Raw genomic sequence first — 23432 nt, 5'->3', positions numbered from 1 at the left:
GGTCCCGCTTCATACACTGAAGAAGTTGGGAGGTATGTGGCTGTGCCGGTGCCTCCCCATCACTGCATAATGTGTGTGGGCTGTGGGGATGTGTGCACGTGATGGGGAACTTTTTCGGTTCCCTACAGCAGTTGAGCTATAGTGTATGTGAGGACTGGAGTCTGTGACTGTGTGTATAACTCCACCCATGACTCCGCCCAGCGTTATACACACAGTCACAGACTGACAGTTCTGGCTAAATATATGAGATATATATATATATATTTTTTTTTTTTTTTTAAAGCAAACACATTTTTTTTAAACGATATATATCGCTAGAACATTTAGAAATATCTGAATGCTGAAACGGACGCACCCATTATTTATTTCCCTTTTATTTTGATGTAGGTACCGACGTCCTATTATGATTTTTCCTGCACAACACTGCACAGAAAAAGAAAAACACAAGACCATTTTCCATGAGGACGTTCCTGATTAGCTGAAGGCAGGAAACAGCAGCGTAACTAACAAATTAGAACACGCTGTAATCTGCTGCAGCAACCGTACAGAGGCGAGAAGCGGCTATCTGTTCCCGTGTTCCTAATTGCCTGGAACATGCCCTATTTATCCTGCCCCCTCCCGCTTATCTCCCGCAGCAGCACTGTTCCTTATCGTGCAGACAAATGGCCTGCCCGTAGAACTCAAACAGCGGAAGCATATATCTCCCTGACACGGGTGTCCCGTGTCTATTCGCAAGCCTTTAGACATCAGCTCCGTCGCGGAACATTATTTAAGATGTGTCTTCCTGCCAATGCCCCCTGGTCGTTTTCAAAGGTATTAATCAGTTTCTTTGGTGCATTTATCACTCAACACAATAAATCTGGTCTTATCGATGGCTCTCTCTCCATTACGGAAACAGAGAGCGTCCGGAGAAACACCGGGGAAGTAATAGAAATCCCAAACATCACAAGAGACGGGTCACATCTTAATCCAGCGACTTTGTGAGTGCTCTCTTTCTGGTATCAAAGTCATTGCAGAGGAAACCGGTATTACCCAATTACATTCAGAGGCGTCTCATGATTCCTAGGAAGCGATGTTCCCGGAATCCCCAGTCCTTCAGCGCATCAGATCCACTCAGCAGCGAGCGTAGCACATTATTCCGAGACTCAGCACACAGTAATAATAATATTCATGTCATGTAAACCTAAGAAGCGGTTTGTTGATATGCAAAACAGTCTAGGTGTTACCGATAGCGGATCGGCAGATTTATACCGTACTCGTGGATTACACATTGGGGGTTATTTGATTCACTCGGAAAGGCACAATCACTCACAATGGACAAAACCATGTGCACAGTAGGTGGGTCTGATGTAATATGTGCAGAGAGTTAGATTTGGGTGGGGGGTGTACTTCAAACTGATATCTATAATGCAGCGTAAAAAAAAAAAAAAACAGCCAGTATTTACCCTGCTCAGAAACAATAAAACACCCAAATCTAACTCTTTCTGCACATCTCCCTCACCTGCAGTGTATATGGTTTTGTCCATTAGAGAGTGATTGTGCCTTTGCGAGTGAACCAGAATAACCCCCATAGTGGAGGCAGCTATTGTATGGGCTCAATGGAGGTTAGTGTCATCATGAGAATGCTGCTATACCATTCCCAGCCAACTACACATCCCAGCATGCCCTGACACAGTTTTAACACCCCCTTATAGCAAAACTGTGGCAAGGCATGCTGGGACTTGTAGTTTCACAACAGCTGGAGAGCCACAGGTTGGCCTAGACTTCACCACTGGATGAATTTACTAAGATGGGAATTCTATTGAAGTTGGGCTGTTACCCATAGCAACCAATTAGAATCTACGACTTATTTATTTAGCACCTTCTAGGAGAGAACAGATAGAATCTAATTGGTTGCCTATAGCAACAACCCATCTTAATAAATAAACCCCAAGGTCTCCCAGAAGCGTAAACCCCCAATGTGGCTGCAAGGCCTCCGTGGACAGAGTATTCTAAAGGTGCCTCCTATCACAGAGTGCTGTGTTGGGGCCCCCGTGAGATCTGGCCCCCTGGGAGTTATACAGCTGGGCATACGGCATAAAACTGTGCAACATCGGAATTAGGGATGGTCACCGGAAGCCCACCATCAACTGATGGCTGGGCTTCCGCCATCAAATCTTTTGAATGGTGAAAGTACTACCGTGAAAACAAAATCATCGATGGTTAAGAAACATTGCGATGCGATGTCCATCCCTAATCTGAATAAGTTCTGGAGAAAGGAAATTATATGGGACCTTCATGTTCCATAAACTTGTATCGTTGTTGGTTAATTACCAAATCAAGGCTTCGCATTTACACCTCACTGTGCTCCAGTTGTTACGTCCCGATTGATTTAATGATTTTATATCAGGCTGTCCGTCTCTTCATTACTTCGCCCCGGAAAACATCTCGGGCGCTAATGAAGTATCCAAAGGACAAGGCTGTCATTTATCTATAATGAAAATGTAATCCGAACTGAAGCCTGCAATGAGAGGCGGATGGGAAAGATTAATCTACGAGCGACATCTCCTCCTCCTCCGCTGACTGCTGAACAATGAGAAGCGGATTCATCCTCGGAGTCACCTCTAAGAACGCCCGGGATAGACACTTTGGTTGAGTACTTTCCGAATGCCGGGCTGCGCAGTCTGTCTCTTGGGATTTGTCAGTGTCATCAGGAGTGTGCTCGAGGGGGATTTCGGGGATGGTAACTGCCGCTTGCACCTTCTCTCCAGTGTACACCGCCGCATGTAAGGGAACAGATGGCTGTGTGGGGGAAGAATCTGTGTTCGCAGCTGTGTTAGGGTGGGTCTGTCTATTATCTATAACCTGTATGAGAGGTGTGGTGGTGTCGCCTGGGAGCTGCTCTGAGGAGTCCTGGATTTCCTCGCTGCTGCTGGTCTCATCCTCATCTGACGAGGTGGTGTCTTCTGTCTCCGTTGAGGCATAGCTGCTGGAGCTTTCAGATGTAGCGCGTGCTGCGCACTGCCTGGGGACGCTGTCTGACACCTGCAGCAGTTTTTCTTCCTCTTGAACTAAATTGGCAGCTTCCTCCAGCGCTTCCAGCTCAAAGCCCAGATCTGCCTTAACGATGCAGGCTGCTTGTATGCAGTCCGATAGGGCGGCCAGTTTCTTAGATCTAACAGGAAAATACAATGAGAAATGTTACATTACAGAACCGCAGAAAACCTGGACAGTCGCAAAACTAGAGTTATACAGATCGAGAGACAACCAGCTGCTGGAACACTGCAAAACCACTCGTATCTTGTATTTACCATAGTGGCGACAAAGCATTCTTGGACTTGTGGTTCTACTGCGGCTGGAAAATGAAACCCTCAGACTGCAGACTATGGTGGGTTATTAAATATCAGCAGTTAAGCTATTTAATCTCGGACCGGACTTGCCTGCTACGGGACTCGTCTGCCGTTTTCGCCTGTATTGTCGGGAACTGACATGTATTGTCGAATCCGCGGACGGTTTTCGCCAAAATTCGTCTGACTTTCGGACACTCGACAGCCGGAACAGTGAATTCCGGCTCTCAAGTTGCAGCCAAGAGAAGCGAAAACGACCCGGGATTCTGACTGTCGGGACGTTGTTACAGTCGAAAACCCAGATTGAATACCCCCCCCACTAAATGGTGAACTAGAACACACTTACACCCAAAGTAAATAAGCAGCCAATCAGCAGGTGTGAAGTATTGCTACCGCCCGGGATTATCGCATTCCAAACAGAAATACCCAACATTTCCCTTTATCCTTCACCTGGTGGCACGTAGGTGAATTTGGAGACAAAAAAACAACTATAAATAGAAAGGAGCATACAAGACGCTGGGTGTGTATAGTAATTAAGAGGCGCACCCCAACCTGTTAGTTACTAATTAACCCCCAAACTAGCCTCCAGCGTCCCTCCTCACTAATGTACATAAGGACATTCCCTGGCTGCTGGCCTCATCTCTGGGGCTTAGTTCATAGCACTGTATCCCGTTTTTTTTTGTATTAATGTGCCGCACATGTAAGCGAACATAGCAGCTTGCTCTGCACATGGCTTTTACCGTTCTGGTGCCCTTCTGTGCTCTTCAGCAAAGACTTTATAGAGTTAAGGTGCCCATACACTAGTAAGATTTATCTTCAGATCTGGCTGGTTGGAGCAAAAACCTGGTAATGGATGAGTGACAGTTTGTCAGTTTTCCAGCATTTTCAAGCAAATGGTCAACTGTCATTTGCTCTCATCCATAACCATGTTTTTGTTCCAACCAGACAGATCTGAAGATAAATCTGCGTGTGTATGGCCACCAGAAAGTCAAAATAACCATGCACAGGAAGTACGGTGGCTGACATTGCAGAGCATCAGCGCAGGCTTAAAATCCAACTAGGCCGCCGTCTGTATGGAGTTTGTACATGTTTATGTGGCTCCCCCCAACTCATTGCAGATGGCATCGGCAAGTGTGTATGCCCTTGTTGGTACCAGTACCTCCACCGGATCCCATCGCGCACATCTTCGCTGGGTACACATATCTAATATATACCCAGCTATATACTGTATGTCAAGTAAACTACAGCTCAGAGGCTGCACTGCAGTAACATCAGAGGTTGGAGCCCAATTGCTGGTAGCTGAGGAGTTAAACAGAGCTAAAATCAGGAATTTGGTAGGTGAGGGATGATCCAGGGACAAGGTCAGGAACAAAGTACAGGATATCGGACAAAGTCCAAAATGTCATGCAGAAGAGCCAGTAACTCAGGAGTGACAAGACTACAGTGCAAACACCGGAATACTCAGGTATTATATGGTGCCACAAAGGTATTGCCGCACCTGGCAGTACATAATTGAGCGAAAAACAAGAAAATAACAAATTACAGTACAAGGTAATTTAGGACCAGTACATGCTAGAGATATAGTTGAAGAAAAAGGGAGGAGAGGGCGCTGCTCATGAGAGCTACATTCTGAAGATAAACTAAATGCACCTCAGAAGCACAGAATATTGCCAATTTGGCCACACAAAGAGAGGAAGGTTCAAATGATTGGCTCTGGTTGTTGGGTAGACAATAATGGGACCACAATAAGCATCCAACACAAGCTGTACACTGTAAAATCTGATCAGGGGATTGCCGAGTTCTCACAGAGCAACTTCAGACTAATTTCAGCACACAGAAGGCCTCAGAAGCTGGTACATGTGGGTACAAGTGATACAGGAAAGCATCCTCGGTCAGCAAGGGCAACTTTACATAATTCAGGGGCTGCCAACAAATTGTTATTTCATTAATTAAAAACACTCCCAAAACGACCTTGGCACCCCCAACACGCCTCTCCCCATTGCACCATCCCCTGCACGCCTCTCACCGTTGCACCATCCCCTACACGCCTCTCACCGTTGCACCATCCCCTACACGCCTCTCACCGTTTTAACATCCCCAACACGCCGCTCACCGTTATACCTTCCCCTACACGCCGCTCACCGTTATACCTTCCCCTACATGCCTCTCTCTGTTATACCATCCCCTACACGCCTCTCTCCGTTATACCATCCCCTACACGCCTCTCACCGTTGCACCATCCCCTACACGCCTCTCTCCGTTATACCATCCCCTACACGCCTCTCACTGTTGCACCATCCCCTACACGCCTCTCACTGTTGCACCATCCCCTACACGCCTCTCACCGTTTTAACATCCCCAACACGCCGCTCACCGTTATACCTTCCCCTACACGCCGCTCACCGTTATACCTTCCCCTACATGCCTCTCTCCGTTATACCATCCCCTACACGCCTCTCTCCGTTATACCATCCCCTACACGCCTCTCACCGTTGCACCATCCCCTACACGCCTCTCACCGTTGCACCATCCCCTACACGCCTCTCACCGTTGCACCATCCCCTACACGCCTCTCACCGTTACACCATCCCCTACACGCCTCTCCCCGTTGTAACATCCCCGACACGCCGCTCACCGTTATACCTTCCCCTACACGCCTCTCACCGTTGCACCATCCCCAACACGCCTCTCACCGTTGTAACATCCCCAACACGCCGCTCACCGTTATACCTTCCCCTACACGCCACTCTCCGTTATACCATCCCCTACACGCCTCTCACCGTTGCACCATCCCCAACACGCCTCTCACCGTTGCACCATCCCCAACACGCCTCTCACCGTTGCACCATCCCCAACACGCCGCTCACCATTATACCATCCCCTACACGCCTCTCACCGTTGCACCATCCCCTACACGCCTCTCTCCGTTATACCATCCCCTACACGCCTCTCACTGTTGCACCATCCCCTACACGCCTCTCACCGTTGCACCATCCCCTACACGCCTCTCACCATTGTAACATCCCCAACACGCCGCTCACCGTTATACCTTCCCCTACACGCCTCTCTCTGTTATACCATCCCCTACACGCCTCTCTCCGTTATACCATCCCCTACACGCCTCTCACCGTTGCACCATCCCCTACACGCCTCTCACCGTTGCACCATCCCCTACACGCCTCTCACCGTTGCACCATCCCCTACACGCCTCTCCCCGTTGTAACATCCCCAACACGCCGCTCACCGTTATACCTTCCCCTACACGCCTCTCACCGTTGCACCATCCCCAACACGCCTCTCACCGTTGTAACATCCCCAGCACGCCGCTCACCGTTATAACTTCCCCTACACGCCACTCTCCGTTATACCATCTCCTACACGCCTCTCACCGTTGCACCATCCCCAACACGCCTCTCACCATTATACCATACGCCACACATTGCCCCCACAATCAGTCAAACCCGACCTTCTCTCAGGACCGAATTCAGACCTGATCACTCAAATGCTAATCTGCACAGGATTACGAGTCGATAGTCCCCACCCAGGCAGAGTGAAAACCAGTGGATTTCGAATGGATTGCTGATCACTATTCTCTGCAAATCCATTCACACTTCACTTGCCATTGAATCATTTCCCCAGTCTGTGCAAATGTGCACGGCTCTGAGACAGGCTGGAAGTGGTCATCGCTGATGTCACACGTCCTCCCTGAGTACGCCTTGGCTGCATTTTTCGTGACACTCTCAGAAAATAGGACGGCCACCCCCTCCCCCCAAATGCTGACTTCCTGTCAGTCAAATTGCGAGGGAATTGCAATTTGATCCATACGGGATTTTATTTAGCTATTTGGCCATACCTCCCAACATGACCCATTCCGGGAGGGACAAAATGCTCTGCTCTTGGACTTCCCTGCCAGTGGCAGTTGCAGCAGCAGAACTGTACCACTGTCCAAATAGGGGAGCCACACCTGTCAGTGAGTCCTGGACTGTGGTGTTTGTGGTGGCAGTTGGTGTGACATCCCTATCTGAAGTTTGGACTGTGCTGCAGCCCTCCAACTGTCCCTCCTGGAAAGGGTCATGTTGGGAGGTATTATTTGGCCTCACGCATGCTCGCTACAATTCATAAACATGTGCATTTATTTATTTATTAACAGTTTCTTATATAGCGCACACATATTCCGCAGCGCTGTACAGAGAATATTTGAACATTTTTATTATCAGTCCCTGCCCCATTGGAGCTTACAATCTATATTCCCAACCACATGTACAGCACACATTCATTCTAGGGTTAATTTATAGGGAGCCAATTAGCCTACCAGTATATTTTTGGACTGTGGGAGGAAACCGGAGTACCCTGAGGAAACCCACGCAAGTACAGGGAGAATATACAAACTCCGCACAGTTAGGGCCATGGTGGGAATAGAACCCATGACCTCAGCGCTGTGAGGCAGTAATGCTAACCATTACACCGTCCGTACTGCCTTTGCTCAAATCTGCACAACAGCAATCAGGCCCTCTGACCCCACCTTTACTCCTGCCACTCAGACCTACCCCCCCCCCCCCTCAAACATTATAAGAAAATTACAGAATGGTGCAGAGTCCGGGGCCCCCATCCGTTGGCCACCGCCGCTCTGTACAAAAGCACAACGTAACAGTCCCAGCACAGAGCAGTAACAACTAAATCTATGAAATCATTGTACTTTATATAAAAAGACGTCTTACGTTATATTATTTAAAAAAAAGAAAAGTAAACTGCTAAACCTTTAACATGAAGCCCACGAGGCTCGTTACAGAAAGCTGGCATGGGACTCTGTGCTTCATACCGGCATCCATGCAGATCCGTGAGTTATGAAATTCACCTTTATTCCCCCCTCATATGCCTTAGGATCTGTTTTCAGTTATAGCCAGCTGGATGTACTGTATCAGCAGTACATACGCGGTGGTCCCCAGGGGAGACGGAAGGTTTAATCCCGCTTTCCTCTCATTCCATTCCTGTGACACCGGCGGATTGGAAACAGAAAAAATAAAATAATTCCACAAGCCAGATCTGACATCTAGGGGGAGATTTATCAAGGAGTGGAGTGGAGAAGCGAGTCAGGGAAGAAGATGCCCATTGCAGCCAATCAGCTTTGAGGTAGCATTTATAAAGTTGGTTGGTTGCTATGGGAACATCTCCACTCTTTTCACTGCTTGGCAATGTGTGTACTGCTGTGGAAGAAGGACTAAGGGAGGGGCGTGGTATGACTTCCCGACATTAGGGATCCAGACAGTCAGTATTCCGGCATCGGGATCCCGACTGCGCCAGTGCTTCGTCATAGGGGGAGCGCAAAGAAGCCCCATGCGGGCTCTCTGCACTCGCCACAGGTTCCGTTCTCCCTCTATGTGGGCCATGGACCCTCACAAGAGAGAATAGCCCCTTGTCAGTTGGGATCCCCCTGTGGAAGCACCAGCAATCGAGATTCTGATGACCAATAATGGTCGACATTGTCCAAAGGTCGACAGGTAAAAGGTCAACATGAGCCTATGGACAGGGGAATGATAATGTGCGGACATACAACATTCCTCAATCTACATATCACATGTGTACCATGGATATATAATGGTAGGCTATACCAACCACTGTGCACAGTACACAATGATCGTGCTTAGCAATGTCTGGCCAGAATTGTCAATGTTAACCGACACCTAACACTGGGTGAAATCACATCCCATGGCGGAGGCACCAGACACATATATGCTGAAGGTCGGTGCAGCGTTCTTCAGCTTTCATTGGGATATCGAGCATTAGACCAACCAGAGTTCTCCGGATAACTCAACAACACCGGACACGGCACCTCACCTGGGCTTGTGACGTTGCTAATTGGACCCTGGAGGACTGGCAACATGTGGCTTGGTACAATGAGCCACAGTTACAGTTTTCGGTCTGATGGTAGAGTTCAGGTGTGGTGCAGACGACAAGAAACTATGGACCCCAGTTGTCAACAAGGCACCATGCAGGACAGCGGCGGTTCCATAATGGTGTGCTCATGTGGCATGGGTTGGGTCTGATGGCCCATTGGAACGCATCTTGGACCAGTTACCGATTTGTTTACCCCCACGACAATGGAATAGACCAGCAGTAAAAGGTCTCAAGTTGCCCATATTTGGGTTGAGGAGCATTTTAGAAATGGTGTGATCGATATAATATCCAATTGAACATTTATTGAGAGGTCCATTGACACCCAAAGTACTGCACGTACAAATCAGGAATCTATCTGGATGGCATGGTCTCTGCAGAGGTCTTCCGTTCACTTGTGGTATCGATGCCGGGCTAGAGGGGTCCTACACAACGTAAGGCACCCATGCCATGACTTTTGGCACCTCAGTGTATGTGTTCTCTCCATGTCTTTCGCCTCATCGGACCACAAAGCCGAAATCAGCAGTTCCTATTAGTGCTCCTTGTTCTGCAGCATTGTGGTTGGATAGAGGGCTGAGATGAGGTGAACATCCTGTGTTTTCTGCAACCCACCAAACCAGACAACTTCCTGCAGCTATAGATCCTGTATATCTCTTCCAGAAGATAGCAGTTTAATTTCCTCTGCAGAGCCCTCAGTAACCTCCGAGGCATGTCACGCTGACAGCCGAGCAATCAGCAGATAATGTAATAGACAAGTCCCAGGAGGGAAAACTGAGGTGTATATTCTCTCGGCTGAATGGCTTTTAAGAGCTTCATATTCCCTCTCCCGGGAGGATAATCATTTAACATGTCACAAAACTTTGCTTTCCAGCTTCTAATAGGATTTTATCTGTTGCTGAAATCTCTGTGCTGCTGTTCGGAACTATGCCGCCTGCTCCACCCAGTGCCCTCAGACAAATATATCTGGGTGTACAAGCCGGCGGCATCGGCTCTGCATAGACTTATGCAGGTTGTCATGATCTGGTAGAGCCACCGCCGCGCTGGAATCGTCAGCAATCATCCAGCGCAGCCGCCTGAGGTCGGATGTTTGACTTGGATTTAATGAGGTTAGGTGAGGACAGAGTGGGGTACAGATGTAACCAATTTAGAACTCTGAAAGGTACTTTTTAACAAGCCCGGAAAAAGCTTTTATGGATTAACCTGTTTTAATGAGATGCGGATTCAGTCTGTGCGATGGTCCTCGGTGAGCGGAGAGGCTGCCTTCTTGTTATGTCAGACCGGCTACACGTACTGCCAGACGCAATCAGTATACAAACTCCCCACTCGCACAGGACCAGACTAAAACAGATACATTTCTTCAGCCTCCACACAAACGGTGAAGTAGGGGCGAAAGTGTGCGCAAACTGTTTTGCAATGGGAGGGATGTGTGGAACTGCAAATATTGCTGCAGGCAGGGAACCCGCCGCCTGCCTTTGTAGGCACAAATCCCGCCGCCTTCCTCTGCACGCAGAGGACTTGCCACCTGCCTTTGTACGCACATATCCCACCGCCTGCCTCAGCACACAGAGGACTTGCCATCTGCCTTTGTACGCACATATCCCGCCGCCTGCCTCTGCACACAGAGGACTTGCCACCTGCATTTATACACATAAATCCCGCCTTTGCCTGTAGGGATCCCACCGCCTGCCTTTGTACACACAAATACCCCCTTTGTCTGTAGGGATCTAGTGTTCTAGCACAGTGTGGTCTGTATATCAGCACTGATATGCAAACCAGACATGTGCTAGAAACACCACAGCAGACAGCGACAACCCAGGCAGGGAAGAGGAACTGCATGGGTTTTCAAATATGGCGGGTGCTAGAATGAACACTAGGGATCCCGCCGCCTGCCTTTGTACGCACAAATCCTGCCTCCTGGCTCTGCTCGCAGAGGACTTGCCGTCTGCCTTTGTGCACACAAATCCCACCTTTGTACGTAGCACACCAATAACAATTAAACAGCAGCATATAGCTTGTGGCTCATACATGGAGATTGGAGAAAGATGTAGGGGTGGCGTAGGGGTGGCATACGGGTGTCCAACCTTCTGAGTTTTACTGGCTCCCACAGTTATTTGGACAAACCCCCATAGTACATACGTACCTACATACATACATTCTGATCGCTGTCCCAGATCTTACATGACGAATGTTAGGAGCTATGTAATGCACACTTTGCCATTTAGCTTTTCCTACAGAACACATACTGTGCATTAATTGCCTGCATTGGATATACATCACAGACTGAGGGAAAGCCGATCGTTACATAAACCTATGCTGGTTAATGACCTGCACAGGAGCCACACTGTGCATGTGCGGATCTGATCCTGTGACGTTACTACGGCTGTTTGGGGGCAGTGACGTAGAGCGTTCCTTTTCTGGGTGCGCCGTATCCAGCGACTGCGCCCCTGGGGGCTTACGCAGATGATCACAGACGATTTGACGCGGTGTCCTCTGATGCAGCTGCAGATCACAGAAGCCACAGCGGCTTTTTACATAATTTCGCACAGCTGCTGTGTTACAAAGATGCGTCAGCATACCCATTAACGTCTATGTCTAAATCAGCCACTAAAAGAGTTACAAGTTATAAGCAAACAAATAAAAAAAATTAAACATAAACCACTTATTTTATATTGTATTCGCGATTCCCTTTTAAATAATGAAGCGGTGTGCTGAGCGATCTGAGTGGTCTACATTGCTCAGATCGCTCAGCAGTGTCACCCCGTCTGTAGGCCGCAGAAGACAAATAGAACGGCAATCTCCCATCTATAGATCCACTGCATAGGAATTGGCAGTCACAGCTAACCAGAGATAGGTTATCAGGTATGAAGTGTGCTGAAGGTTGTATAATAAAGGTGTGGCGTCGTTAGCTATTCCACACATGGCCTGAACACCACAATATCTGATCTGTAATTAACACAGACTAATTGCTCATTAAAATTAACCTGTCGCCTGCACACCGTGCCAGCTTAATTTAATAATGAAGTAAGTAAGCAACCATTGATTAGGAACCAGTGACATCACAGTGCCAGCCATTTTGTAGGCTGTACCTGCATTCATGAGAAACGAGCCCATCCATTGACTAGGAACAGTGACATCAACATGGCGGCCATTTTGTGGGTTCTGCTAATATTCACGTACCTCATTAACACTAGGAACTTTGCGCCTTTAGGTTTTGTAGTCATTTATAATATACAGGTCACCTGCAAGCATGGCTGCCAATGTATTCATTCGACAAAGCAAGAAATTAAAGACAAGAAACAATTAGTAACAATTTCTTGAAATTCCCCAAAAGTCCAAACCATAAATGCGACTCATGCCGATCGTCCCATCTATTATACCATGCCACAAATGACAGAGTCCCCCCCCCCCATCTCCCCCAATATCATGCTACTGTAGTCCATGTTTGGAATTTCCCTTTCTACATTGAACATTCAATATTCAGTTATACACAGTTTATATTCCGTTACCAATAGCTCCATAACCTGTAAATGCAGCAAACCTGGTAGGGATCCAGTATTATCCATGTAGTTTTCAGTATTTGTGCATGTATTTAATGACATACAGGCCACAAATCCACTTTACAGCAAACCAGGCTTCATATAAACAATCAAAGAAATATACTTGTCCATGCAGCGCTCAGTGCATCCAGGCACTGGCAGTCCAAGTCCCTAGCACAGTGGTAGGCAACTGGCGGACCGGGGTCCATCTCCAGACCGCAAAGGACAGAGATGTGGAACGCCGGTCCCAGGAATGCATTGCGGGTAGCTATGCTGAGTCCTCCCTTCCCCATCCTGTTGCAAGCTCTGAGAGGCTGAGCCATACTGTAAGCGTGCGCTGCAGTTGCCAGGTGACAGCTGGAGGCTCTGCCCCGGATGTCTGAGTGCGGGTTGCTCTGCCGCGGCGCTGCCTAAGAAGCGCCCAGACAAGTGCGGTCACGGGGTGAGCGGAGTGTGATAGCTGTCGGGGCTAGAGGAGCTGCTGCTGTGACCGCCTCCCACCTCCCTAAGGAAGGCCACCGCAGCAGCCCTTCATACCTGGGAACTGGAAGCAGTGCTCAAACGGCCGGTACTAGCCGGAGAGCAAGAGCAGGCAGTGTGAGAAGGTGTTCTGCTTGCACCGAGCCACAAAGCACACACAGGAGCTCCAGCTGCCTGCAAGCGGAGAACATGTATTTGCTGTAGAGAGCATCAGGAAAAAGTGTATCCAAAAGTTAAGTGAGCGGACCGCTGGCGTGTTGCTTCCTCTGCTGTATAGAAATATCTCTATTAAAATAAATAACTCTATTAAAAATTACTTGCCTACCCCTGCCCTAGCGCTACAATACTTAGGCCTACTAACTGGCCCCTACCAGGCATAAGCACAATTAACAGCAAACTTAGGAAAGCTTAAATCTCTTCCACTGCAATTTCCGGGACCCTCCCGGCCATTCCAGGAGCGTAGGCAACCCTGAGAAAATACCCCATAGCAGGCGATTTGCATATTTACGCCTCTGATGGAAGAGGGGATTATGACCCGAGGTCAGAAGGTTTACATAAGCTAGTAGAGGGTAGTGGAGCCTGGAAAGGGGGTGGAGGAGAGAGCATAAATATATATTTTGCCAAAAACAGTGCTGGGTGCCTCAGGAAGACTGAGGTTAGTAGGTTATCACCACCAAGGTCGGAATAAGGTCGTAAACCTATACAAGTAATGAATGCAAATGAACCACAAGTCATTAGTGCTGGATCATTAGCCTAGATCTGGGCACTGGAAATATTTCTGAATTACTTTGCCAGACAGCCCAAGGAATTCGCTCCATCGACAAAGTGGCAAATTCATAGGAAATATCCCCGGGCATTTATACCTTATAAAACTATAGTTTTAAAGAAGAAAAATACAGCGAGTAAATGCAGCTTGAAATATAAAACAGATAGTAAAAATGAATGGACACGGCTGCCTTTATTTTTTACTGCGTCTTTTTATGGTACATTTTTATCTTTACGGTTATCTAATACTAAAAACCGGCTCAGCAGCCCCAACCGGATATTTCCTATAGAGGAACATACTACAAATATTACTTGTGGTTACTTCTGTAGTTGCACTTTGCCTTGTGGATTATTAGTTTTACTTCTCTGATAACTATAGGTTGATAAAGATCTTTCACCGGTCTATTTCTTTGATTGGCTGGTTTATGCACCAATGTGAGTGTTCTACTGCCCCGATTGGCTGCAGCTTACTTTAGTCCCATAAACATCTTGATCATTAATCCATCTCTAAAATCCTCAGTAATGATAAACTCCTGAAACTTGTATAGATATAGAATTGTGGATGTTATTGGTAGTAGAGACCTGCGTGGACCCCAGTGTTTTGATAATCAGTGATAACAAAACGATAAAAAACAATTCAGAATTCCAAACTGTTGGAAGATTGAAACCGGAATCAGGTTTTGGGTTGGTTCAGATTTACAAAATTCAAATGGATCGGGTTTTCTGGAAAACCGAACCTCGCATCTCTAATTGGTAACTCTTAAGCTGGCCATACAGATTTCCGCAGCAGTGTGCGCCAAGCCAATCACACGTGAGCCCTCCAGGACCTTCCCAGGGGGGAGGGTCAAATGCGATCCATCACAAGTTGTCCTTTAACTAAAGAAGTACAACTTTCAGGTATTAAAAATAAAATCCACAACTAGAGTACACGTTCTTCATAAACGGCGTACAGAACATCGCCGAGGACGGAGGCAGGCAGATATTTCTGCGCTATAGGGAAAGCTATTCTAACCGAGAGTGACGGTGACTTCCGCAGATCATCACATAATGTGTAAATAATGTATAGACATCTCCGTAGCCACCCACCGAGATCAGATCTCCGGCCGTATACTTAAGTACCTTTAAAAAAAAGTGTTCAGATACATTAAGCATGCAAGTTGTCTGCCAAATACACTTGTAATAACATCTCTGCCATTGCTCAACGCTTACTGCCAAATTCATCTTCTTTACACTAGCTACATCTTGTCTATGCCAAGTTAAATATGTCAGTCTCAAGTCCGAAACCCACAATACACAGAGACCATAGGCTAATCAAACAGCTCCAAAGATCTACGCATCTGACAAATGGGAAACACACACACACACACACACACACACAATACCATACAAAAAAAATAAAATCACAAAAGAATAAATCTTTACGTTCGTATAATAAAAAGAGCCGATGACTTTGTACTTAAAGGAAACAAGCTTTACATTGAGTAACATAAGAAATGCGCAATTAAAAAAAAAAACAACGCCGGCTCATTAGCTTTAATTAAGAGACGGGTACATTTGGGTGTGAAAAAGCTCAAGATTTATCCAGTGCCAATTCAATTATTAATAACAAAGCTATATAACGCTTTAGCTACTGTAAAGCATGTAGGGGTCAATGTACTAACGGACCGCACGCACAGGGCGATTTCAGGGCATTGTCTAAGCGATCTCACAATATCGCTTAGACAATTCTCTGTGTAGGGGCCATGGCGGTGCAGGGCCCTGCGCGACGCTAATGCCTGGCGATTAATATCCAGCATACTGGATAAATCTAGTAATTGCAGGTATCTGGTGAGCACACTGGCCCTGACGGATCGCGCAGCACACAGCGCTGACTCACCGCTGTGTGCTGAGCGGCCCCACACAGTTCACGTTTTCCAGGTCACCTGTGCTGCATTTGTATAATGTGACAGTTGGTGATACAGAGGGCAGCTGCTGGTGACCTGGAAAATGTGCACTGTGGCCCTTATTGTAGTTGAATCGGACTGATGCGTATTTTCGGATGAGCACCGAGTGTTCTTAGCCCCGCCTACCGTACGGATCGCTCACACCGTCCGAATGCGGTAAGAGGCCGAGCTAATGGACCGCGAGTGGATGTTGCATGTGAACACCTCCCTTGAGATTTAGCAGTTTGAAGAGAGATAAAGGGGCAGGATTCTGGATCACACCTAGTGTCCCTGCCCCGACGGTCACATGATATCAGCCGCCCGCCCTGTCTTCGTCCCGGTGCAGCAAATCCAAGTCAGTTGATACAGACTTAAATTTGCGAAGGCAGGAGAATGGTCATCGACCATGGAACGATTTCTCCTGCAGTGGCAGCATGCGCGGGGATTTGTCCCCTCGCAACGGCTGCCCAAGGGGGGCGTATATTCCTATGGGCGACGTTACATGGCTCGCTAAGCAGCAAATTTGCGCTTCTTAGCGAGTCAAATCAGAATCACCCCAAAGTACCAACCAATCCACTTGTAACTGTCATTTTTCAAACAGGCTGTTAAATGACTAATTGGTTAGTGTACAGGTTCTCAAATTCGGTCCTCAGGACCTCACAAAGTGCATGTTTTGCAGGTCGTCTTTACAGAATCGCAAGGGGAAAGAATCAGCTCCACCTGTCGATCTTTTGAAATGTGTCAGTGAGTAATGAATGCGCCTGTACACCTTCCGGGTGACCTGGAAAAGGTGAACTGCATGGGGTCCTGAGGACCAAGTTTGAGAACCTATGGGTCAGTACTTTATATCTCGCCACTCTGTCTGTGTACTTTAGAACATCTCTCTCTCTCTTTCTGCATTACCAGCCACATACTGGGGAGAATTCAGAGGGTTAATCAGATCTGATTGCTCGGCCGCTAATTTGATCAGGTAATCGCCACCCAGCCACAGTGAACACCCCCCCCCCCCCTGACGCCCCGCCCAAGGCTGCGATAAGCTGGTGAAAATATCACAGGTTTGTGATTGGCTGCAAATCCATTCGCTACAGATCACCATATAATGATTTTCCTAGTGTGTGCAGTCAGGAAGCGGTCATCTATTAGAATGAACTTAGGTCTACAGTCATTAGGTCGACCCCACTAGGTCGAATGGCAGGAAGGTCGACCTGACTTAAGGTCGACGTGGGCCAATGTCGACATGACTTAAGGTCGAATTTGCATAAAGGTCGACATGAGGAAGGTCGACTGGTCATAAGATCGACATGGGGTTTTTCACTGTTTTTTGAGCCGACGTGCCGACAGGCGGTATTTCATGCCCTACCATCCACTAGGGCGTGGAGGAGGTTAATAAAGCTGTGGCGAGTGAAGCGAGCCACCGTGCCCGAAGCATTGCGAGCGAAGCGAGCTATGCGTGGGTCCGATTCTCATTGCCAACTGTGTCCTTGTCGACATTCGGTTAAAAAAAAAAAACCTTCCTCATGTCGACATTTATGCAAATTCGACCTTCAGTCATGTCGACCTTGGCCCATGTTGATCTTAAGTCAGGTCGACCTTCCTGCCAGTCTACCTAATGACTGTAGACCTAAGTTCATTCTAATAGATGATCCACACCCGTGAAGTCTGTGTGTAGCCCAGGGCCAGTGCGATAGAATCAGGCTGATCTGGGCCGGAGCTTTTTTCTATAACACTCCCAGAAAACCACTCATTACCACCCCAAACCCCGGCTTCCTGTCAACTTGCATAGGCCAGCGATAAAAAAAAAAGTAGCAGGACTTTATCGCAGTATGGCCTTGCGCATGTGTACTACAATCCGTACGCATGTGCAGTCTATGGATTATGGCCCAGCCTGCACTCAGGTCTGAAAAGCACAAGAATGCGATCACAAGCAGCTGGCTTGGCAAGGTGTGGCCACATAGATGAGGCCAATGGATTCATGACAGATGCGCACTTATTCCTGCCCGCGCTCCTGAAACTGCCCCTCTATCTTTCGCCGCTGTATCCTCATTCCTACACAAAGAGTTGCTTGTGCGCTCATTCATTATAGATTCATGCTGACGGTTAGTATAAGACACAATCAATTAATGAGACAGCGGCGTTGTGCCGGAACGCTTCCTTTGTTTGCGCCAAATAAAATTTAAAAGGACAACCCAACAGAATTAATTATTTCTCCCTGAGGACTGTGCGTAGACAAAGCCCACTCGGATAGAGGACAGAGGAACCGGCAGTAAGTCATTAACTGATGGGTCTGACCGGCTAACAGGACTAGCCAGAGCCGGTAATAAGCAGAACAAGAGTTAAAATGACAAGTGCGGAGTCTCTCATCTTAAGAAAGAGCCGGATACTTCAAAAGAAGCAGAACAGACGGAGGTTTCCGTTTAATTGTATTATCTTAATGCAAGTGGCGAAGGCAGCGGGGTGTTTGATAAGCTTACTTAGCAGGGGGATGGAACGAAGCGATGACATTCCAGTGTGACCTCGGGGGTTAAAGATGCAATTTTCCATCTGGCGGAACCTGGCTGGGGCACACAGGCTGGCAGCACCTGCTGCTCAGCGCCGGAGGCGGACTAGGGCTGCGGAAGGCGCTGTCACAGCTCAGTCATTTCCTCGCACAAATCCGCTTATCTGCATGTGTTACAGTCACACTCAGCAGAGGACGTGCCACAGGATGCAATACAATGCAGCGCTGTTCTGTCTGCATAATAATAAGGGGGGGATGATGCAGGTTTAAAAGTAGGGCTTACAATACCCTTATTAAAAAAAGGTTCCGCAAATGACTCGAATAAGAGAAATACTGCACTTTCTCTATTTTTGCAGAATGGCCCTTATTCGGTTGACTCTCTCGGGCGCAAATTCACACCCTTGCGAGTCAACCAGAACCCACCAGGCGAATGGTGGTACGCCCGCCGGGTTCGTCCATGTGAATGGTTGTGGGAACCTCGTCCATTTTTCGATGGTCGCCGGCCCCCCAAACGTGTGTCAGGAACACATGAAATGCCAGGCGTCCACATATGCTAACTGCCCAGGCCAGCACCCTACGCCTCTCTCCCCCCATCCACCCCCCCCCCCCCCTCGAAAGGAAGGGAGCATGCACCCGCCGAGCAGATTTTGCGCCGATTTCGCATGCTCAACCAGCATATGCGCGGAAATGCTGCTGCGCGTGCGCATACGAAAAACATCGGTCCCAGTGCGAATTCGTGCCCGACCGAGTCAACCTGAATAAGGGCCAATATGTATAAGTTTGCACCTGATGGTTCTAATGAATGCAGGCTTTTCCCTAGGTCTGTGCTTTTCAGCCAGATGTTCTCATCATCCATATTTCTATCCATAGCTCTCTGCTGTGCACTCTCTGGGCTGAATGAATTGGAGCCAAAGACCAGCATTGATGCATCGACGGAATCAAACAGCAAAGACAACAAACGCTAGCGGATTGTAGTAAGACATGGCTGAAAAGCAGAGGAGGTGGTAACACTGAATGCGGAGAACTAAAGGTGGCCATACACACACAGATTTATCTTCAGATCTGGCTGGCTGGAACAAAAACATGGTTATGGATGAGAGCAAATGACAGTTGACCATTTGCTTGGAAATGCTGTAAAACTGACAAACTGTCACTCATCCATTACCATGTTTTTGTTCCAACCAGCCAGATCTGCAGATAAATCTTACTAGTGTATGGGCACCTTAAGTTTAGTGGGATTGATCCGGCTGCTTTGCTTCTAAATTAAATATCAGTAAAAGGAGAGAATGCAGCAGCAGCAGAGTGGAGACAGTCCCTGGATTATACAACTGTGACTGGGTATGAGAGTCATTGGGTCGACAGGCCTTACGTCAACACCTGAAATAGGCCAGAAAGGTTGACACAAGCATTAGGTCAATATGATTTTTTGAAGTTTTCTTATTCTCCCACCATGCTGTAGTGGAAGGTAGGGCATGAAACGCCGCCTGTCAGCGCATGTCGGCTCCTCAAAAAAATTGGCAAGTCAACCCTTTGCTTGTGTCGACCTTTTGTCTGTGTTGACTGGATACGGTAATGTGCTCCCATACAGCCTGGCTACGGCGTTCAGTTCTTCTCCTGGTGTAGAATAGTAATTCTGCAGAACTACTGCTCCCAGCAACATCCGGCATGTGATCTGCTGCACCACTGCTGTACTGTAGTTAAGAAATCCTGAAATCCTGGCAATTTTAGGATCCCACTGATCCTGAACGCGGGATTGGCCACCCTAACTGCATTATACGCCGTCACCATTGATATCATTCCCGTTTTTTTGGGCCCAATCAAATATATTGTATTGTGACACCATTATCATACGTTGAATAAGATTGACAGGAAGACTCTGGGAAGAGATAAGGGTGTAACGTAATGAGTAAAGGGGGAGATGCACCAAGCCTTGGAGACTGCGGGCCTAGATGTACTAAGGACCTTATTCAGATCTGTTCGCGGACTGATGTTTTGCGTCTGCGCAGGTGCGTTTCTGCGCATGTGCAGACATGGCAAACATTCAGTTTGCGAGCGGGTGGGGATAGGGGGGGGGGCGGAGAAGGGCTAATGAGGCCGTGACGGACATGCGGGGTGAGGGCAGCTGACATCACTTGATATATGGACATATATAGTGGCATGCGATTTTTACAGATTTTTGCCGTTTTTTGTCAAAATCGTATGCAATCGCATCGCATACGATTTTGCACTGAAAAGCATCCAAATGCATTGGAATTAGTATTAAACATGTTCAATGGCCCCCAAATGGCATTTTTGAGGCTGTACCACCCCCACTATCAACGCGAACCCGAAGCGTGGCAAACGCAGCGAGCCCGCGAGGGGCGGCGGTACGCGTCCTACGACCTTTTCATACCCCCACTATCCACGTCGGCGTGGAGTTGAGAATAAAAAGTGTGGCGAGCGGAGCGAGCCACCGAGCCCGAAGCGCGGCGAGCGCAGCGCGCCCCGCGAGGGGACGCGGACACCTGTGAAGCCCGTGAGGGGACGCGTATACCTGTGAAGGTATCCGGCTGCGATCGCCACGCTTCGGGCTCGGTGGCTCGCTGCGCTCTTCAGTGAAAAATCGTATGCGGTCAAATCGCATGCGATGCAATCTTTTTCGCATACGATGGCCATCGTGGGAGCCGTGATAATCCACAAGTACCTTTTTTTTTTTAAGCACAACATGTACGTTTTTTAAAACACAACTGGTATTTTAGCTCTCCCCAAGGCTGAGTACATCTGTCCCAGAGAGAACAGCGGTCTGACTAAACTCTGGAAACGGTTAAACAAAAAGTTCTCTAATTCATTGATAATTCTACATTCATCAGTAAATATTTCCATTAGGCAAGAACAATGGGAAACGGGGGAGGGGGGGAGGTAGTCAGATGCACAGTAGGGTAGCCCTATGTGATTCTTTGCCACTGAAGACCTAGAAAATCTAAGATGAAAGTGATGTTTGGGAAGGGGGTTTCATTCCTGCAGATTAGGGAGTGGCGGAGATTTCTGCATGAAAGAGGTTAAACAAAAACCCAATTTGGTAACAGCTGCTCCCCTAGCACTGCGTACACTGTATGGAGTGCGCCTGTCTGTGTACAATTGGCTCGTACAAAGCTTTCTCCCCGGAGAGAACGCGAGTGAATAGCTGCAGTTTTGCACATGCCTGCACAAAGCCTTCCCAGCAATGGTCCTAATCGACACTGAAAACATTAGCCGACAATACAGAGACGCAGCGCGATCACTCAAGAGTGGCGAAGGATCTCTCTGCCAATAAAGAAAGACGTTTCCTCCGAGTGGAAAATACTTAACCCGTTGCCTCGCCGAGCCTGGGCTGCGTAGGCCCCTAATACATCGAGGCCCAGCCGCAGCCACCGATTTGACAAATGCTCTGATTAAAGAGGTTCTTCATTAACCGTGTTAATGTTCAGATGAGGCCACCCGGCAGCGCGCGCACAAACGGATAGATGCCGGCAGAGCCATTAACCTCCAAATGCCCTTTAGGCAAGACGTCAACAATGGAGCGGTAAACAGTCCATAAACAAGAGGACGACGCCACCCTGTGGCCAATCTATTGTGAAACACAGCAGAAGACCTGCTAGAACTTGCAAAGGGAACGTCCTTCACGGTCACATTGTCTGCTAAACTGGAGAGAAATAAATCATGTAGTTTGCAAATGAATGATTATATATATATATATATATATATATATATATATATACACACACATACACACACACACACTTTTTTATTATTATTATTAATGTTCTATATTTAAGATGTAATATGTGGCAGATAATTTTCCCAGGGGCAGAGAATAACGACAACACATAATTACACTCGTACAGTAAAGTTGGTGTGGTCCCATGGGATACGGTCATTCGGTCGACAGTCAAAAGGTCGACATGGGGGTTTTCACTGTCTTTTGAGCCGACATGTGCCGACAGGCGGTATTTCATGCCCTATCATCCTTTAGGGCAGTGGTGGCCAACCTGTGGCTCTTGAGCCTCATGCGGCTCTCCCCCTTGTAAAGTGCGGCTCCTGCTCCCACTGCTGCCTGCCGCCCACCGTCTGTCCCAGTCCCCCCTGCTGCCGGTTCCCTGAATCCCTTCTCCTTCTGAGGGGAGGAGAGCGCGCATCGCGCATCTCTACTACCCCTTACTGTGCATCCTTGTGACTGGGCCGTCCGTCAATCAGAGCTCGTGGGCCAGCAGCCAATCAGGAGCCGGCCAGTGAGCTTTGATTGGTGGGCGGCCCAATCACAGGGAAGTGAGGGGGAAGGAGACGCTGTTTGTGGCACTGTGGGGGCATAGCAGTTTGTGGCACTGTGGGGGCATACCAGCTTTTTGGCACTGTGGGGGCATACCCGGCACCGTGTGGTGCATACCTGGCACCGTTGGGGGCATATGTGTATCTGGCACTATTGGGGGCATATGTATATATGGCACTGCACTATTGGAGGCATATTTGTATCACACCCACCCAAGGGGTCAAAATAGGCTACGCCCCTTTTTTTGGTGCATGCGCCTTCGGCGCGTGCATGATGTCGGCTCTTTAGCTTGACTACCGATATTTTCGGCTCTTTACCTCTGACTGGTTGGCCACCCCTGCTCTAGGGCGTGGTGGGAGAATAAAATAGTGTGCCCGAAGCATTGCGAGCGACGCGGTGCACTGGAAACCAGTGTCTACATGTCAACTGTGTCTACATTCGGGTAAAAAAAAAACAGCGAAAAACCACATGTAGACATTCTGACTGTCGACCTAATGCTTGTGTTGACCTAATGTCCTGTCGACCTAAACCCATGTCAACCTAGAACAATGTTGACCTTTTCCCATGTCGACCTAATGGTGTCGCCCAACATACTGTAGCCCAAACGATCCCAACCAGATCCCATGGTGTCTACGTCATGTTTAATCAAATGGCTAATTCAGAAATGTAATGTTCAATGATTAATTTGCCTGAAGAAGCACTTGCACAGCCCCTGATGGAGGGGTCAGT

General features: G+C 48.0%; 1 protein-coding gene across 1 annotated transcript in view; it reads right to left on the bottom strand.

Annotated features, from left to right (window-relative positions):
• Nucleotides 1–358: 358 nt before the first annotated feature.
• Nucleotides 359–23432, bottom strand: part of SHQ1 (SHQ1, H/ACA ribonucleoprotein assembly factor) — a 77667-nt gene continuing 54593 nt past the window's right edge. Inside the window, exon 12 of the mRNA XM_083155973.1 lies at nucleotides 359–3154. Within this exon, the coding sequence (XP_083012099.1) occupies nucleotides 2527–3154 (628 nt within the window). The 3' untranslated portion in view covers nucleotides 359–2526. The remainder of the gene's footprint in view (nucleotides 3155–23432) is intronic.

Source organism: Crinia signifera, chromosome 8 (assembly GCF_055691185.1).
Source record: "Crinia signifera chromosome 8, ASM5569118v1, whole genome shotgun sequence".
NCBI lineage: Eukaryota > Metazoa > Chordata > Amphibia > Anura > Myobatrachidae > Crinia > Crinia signifera.
Note: the sequence above shows the minus strand (reverse complement) of the source record. Positions and strands in the feature narration are given on the sequence as shown.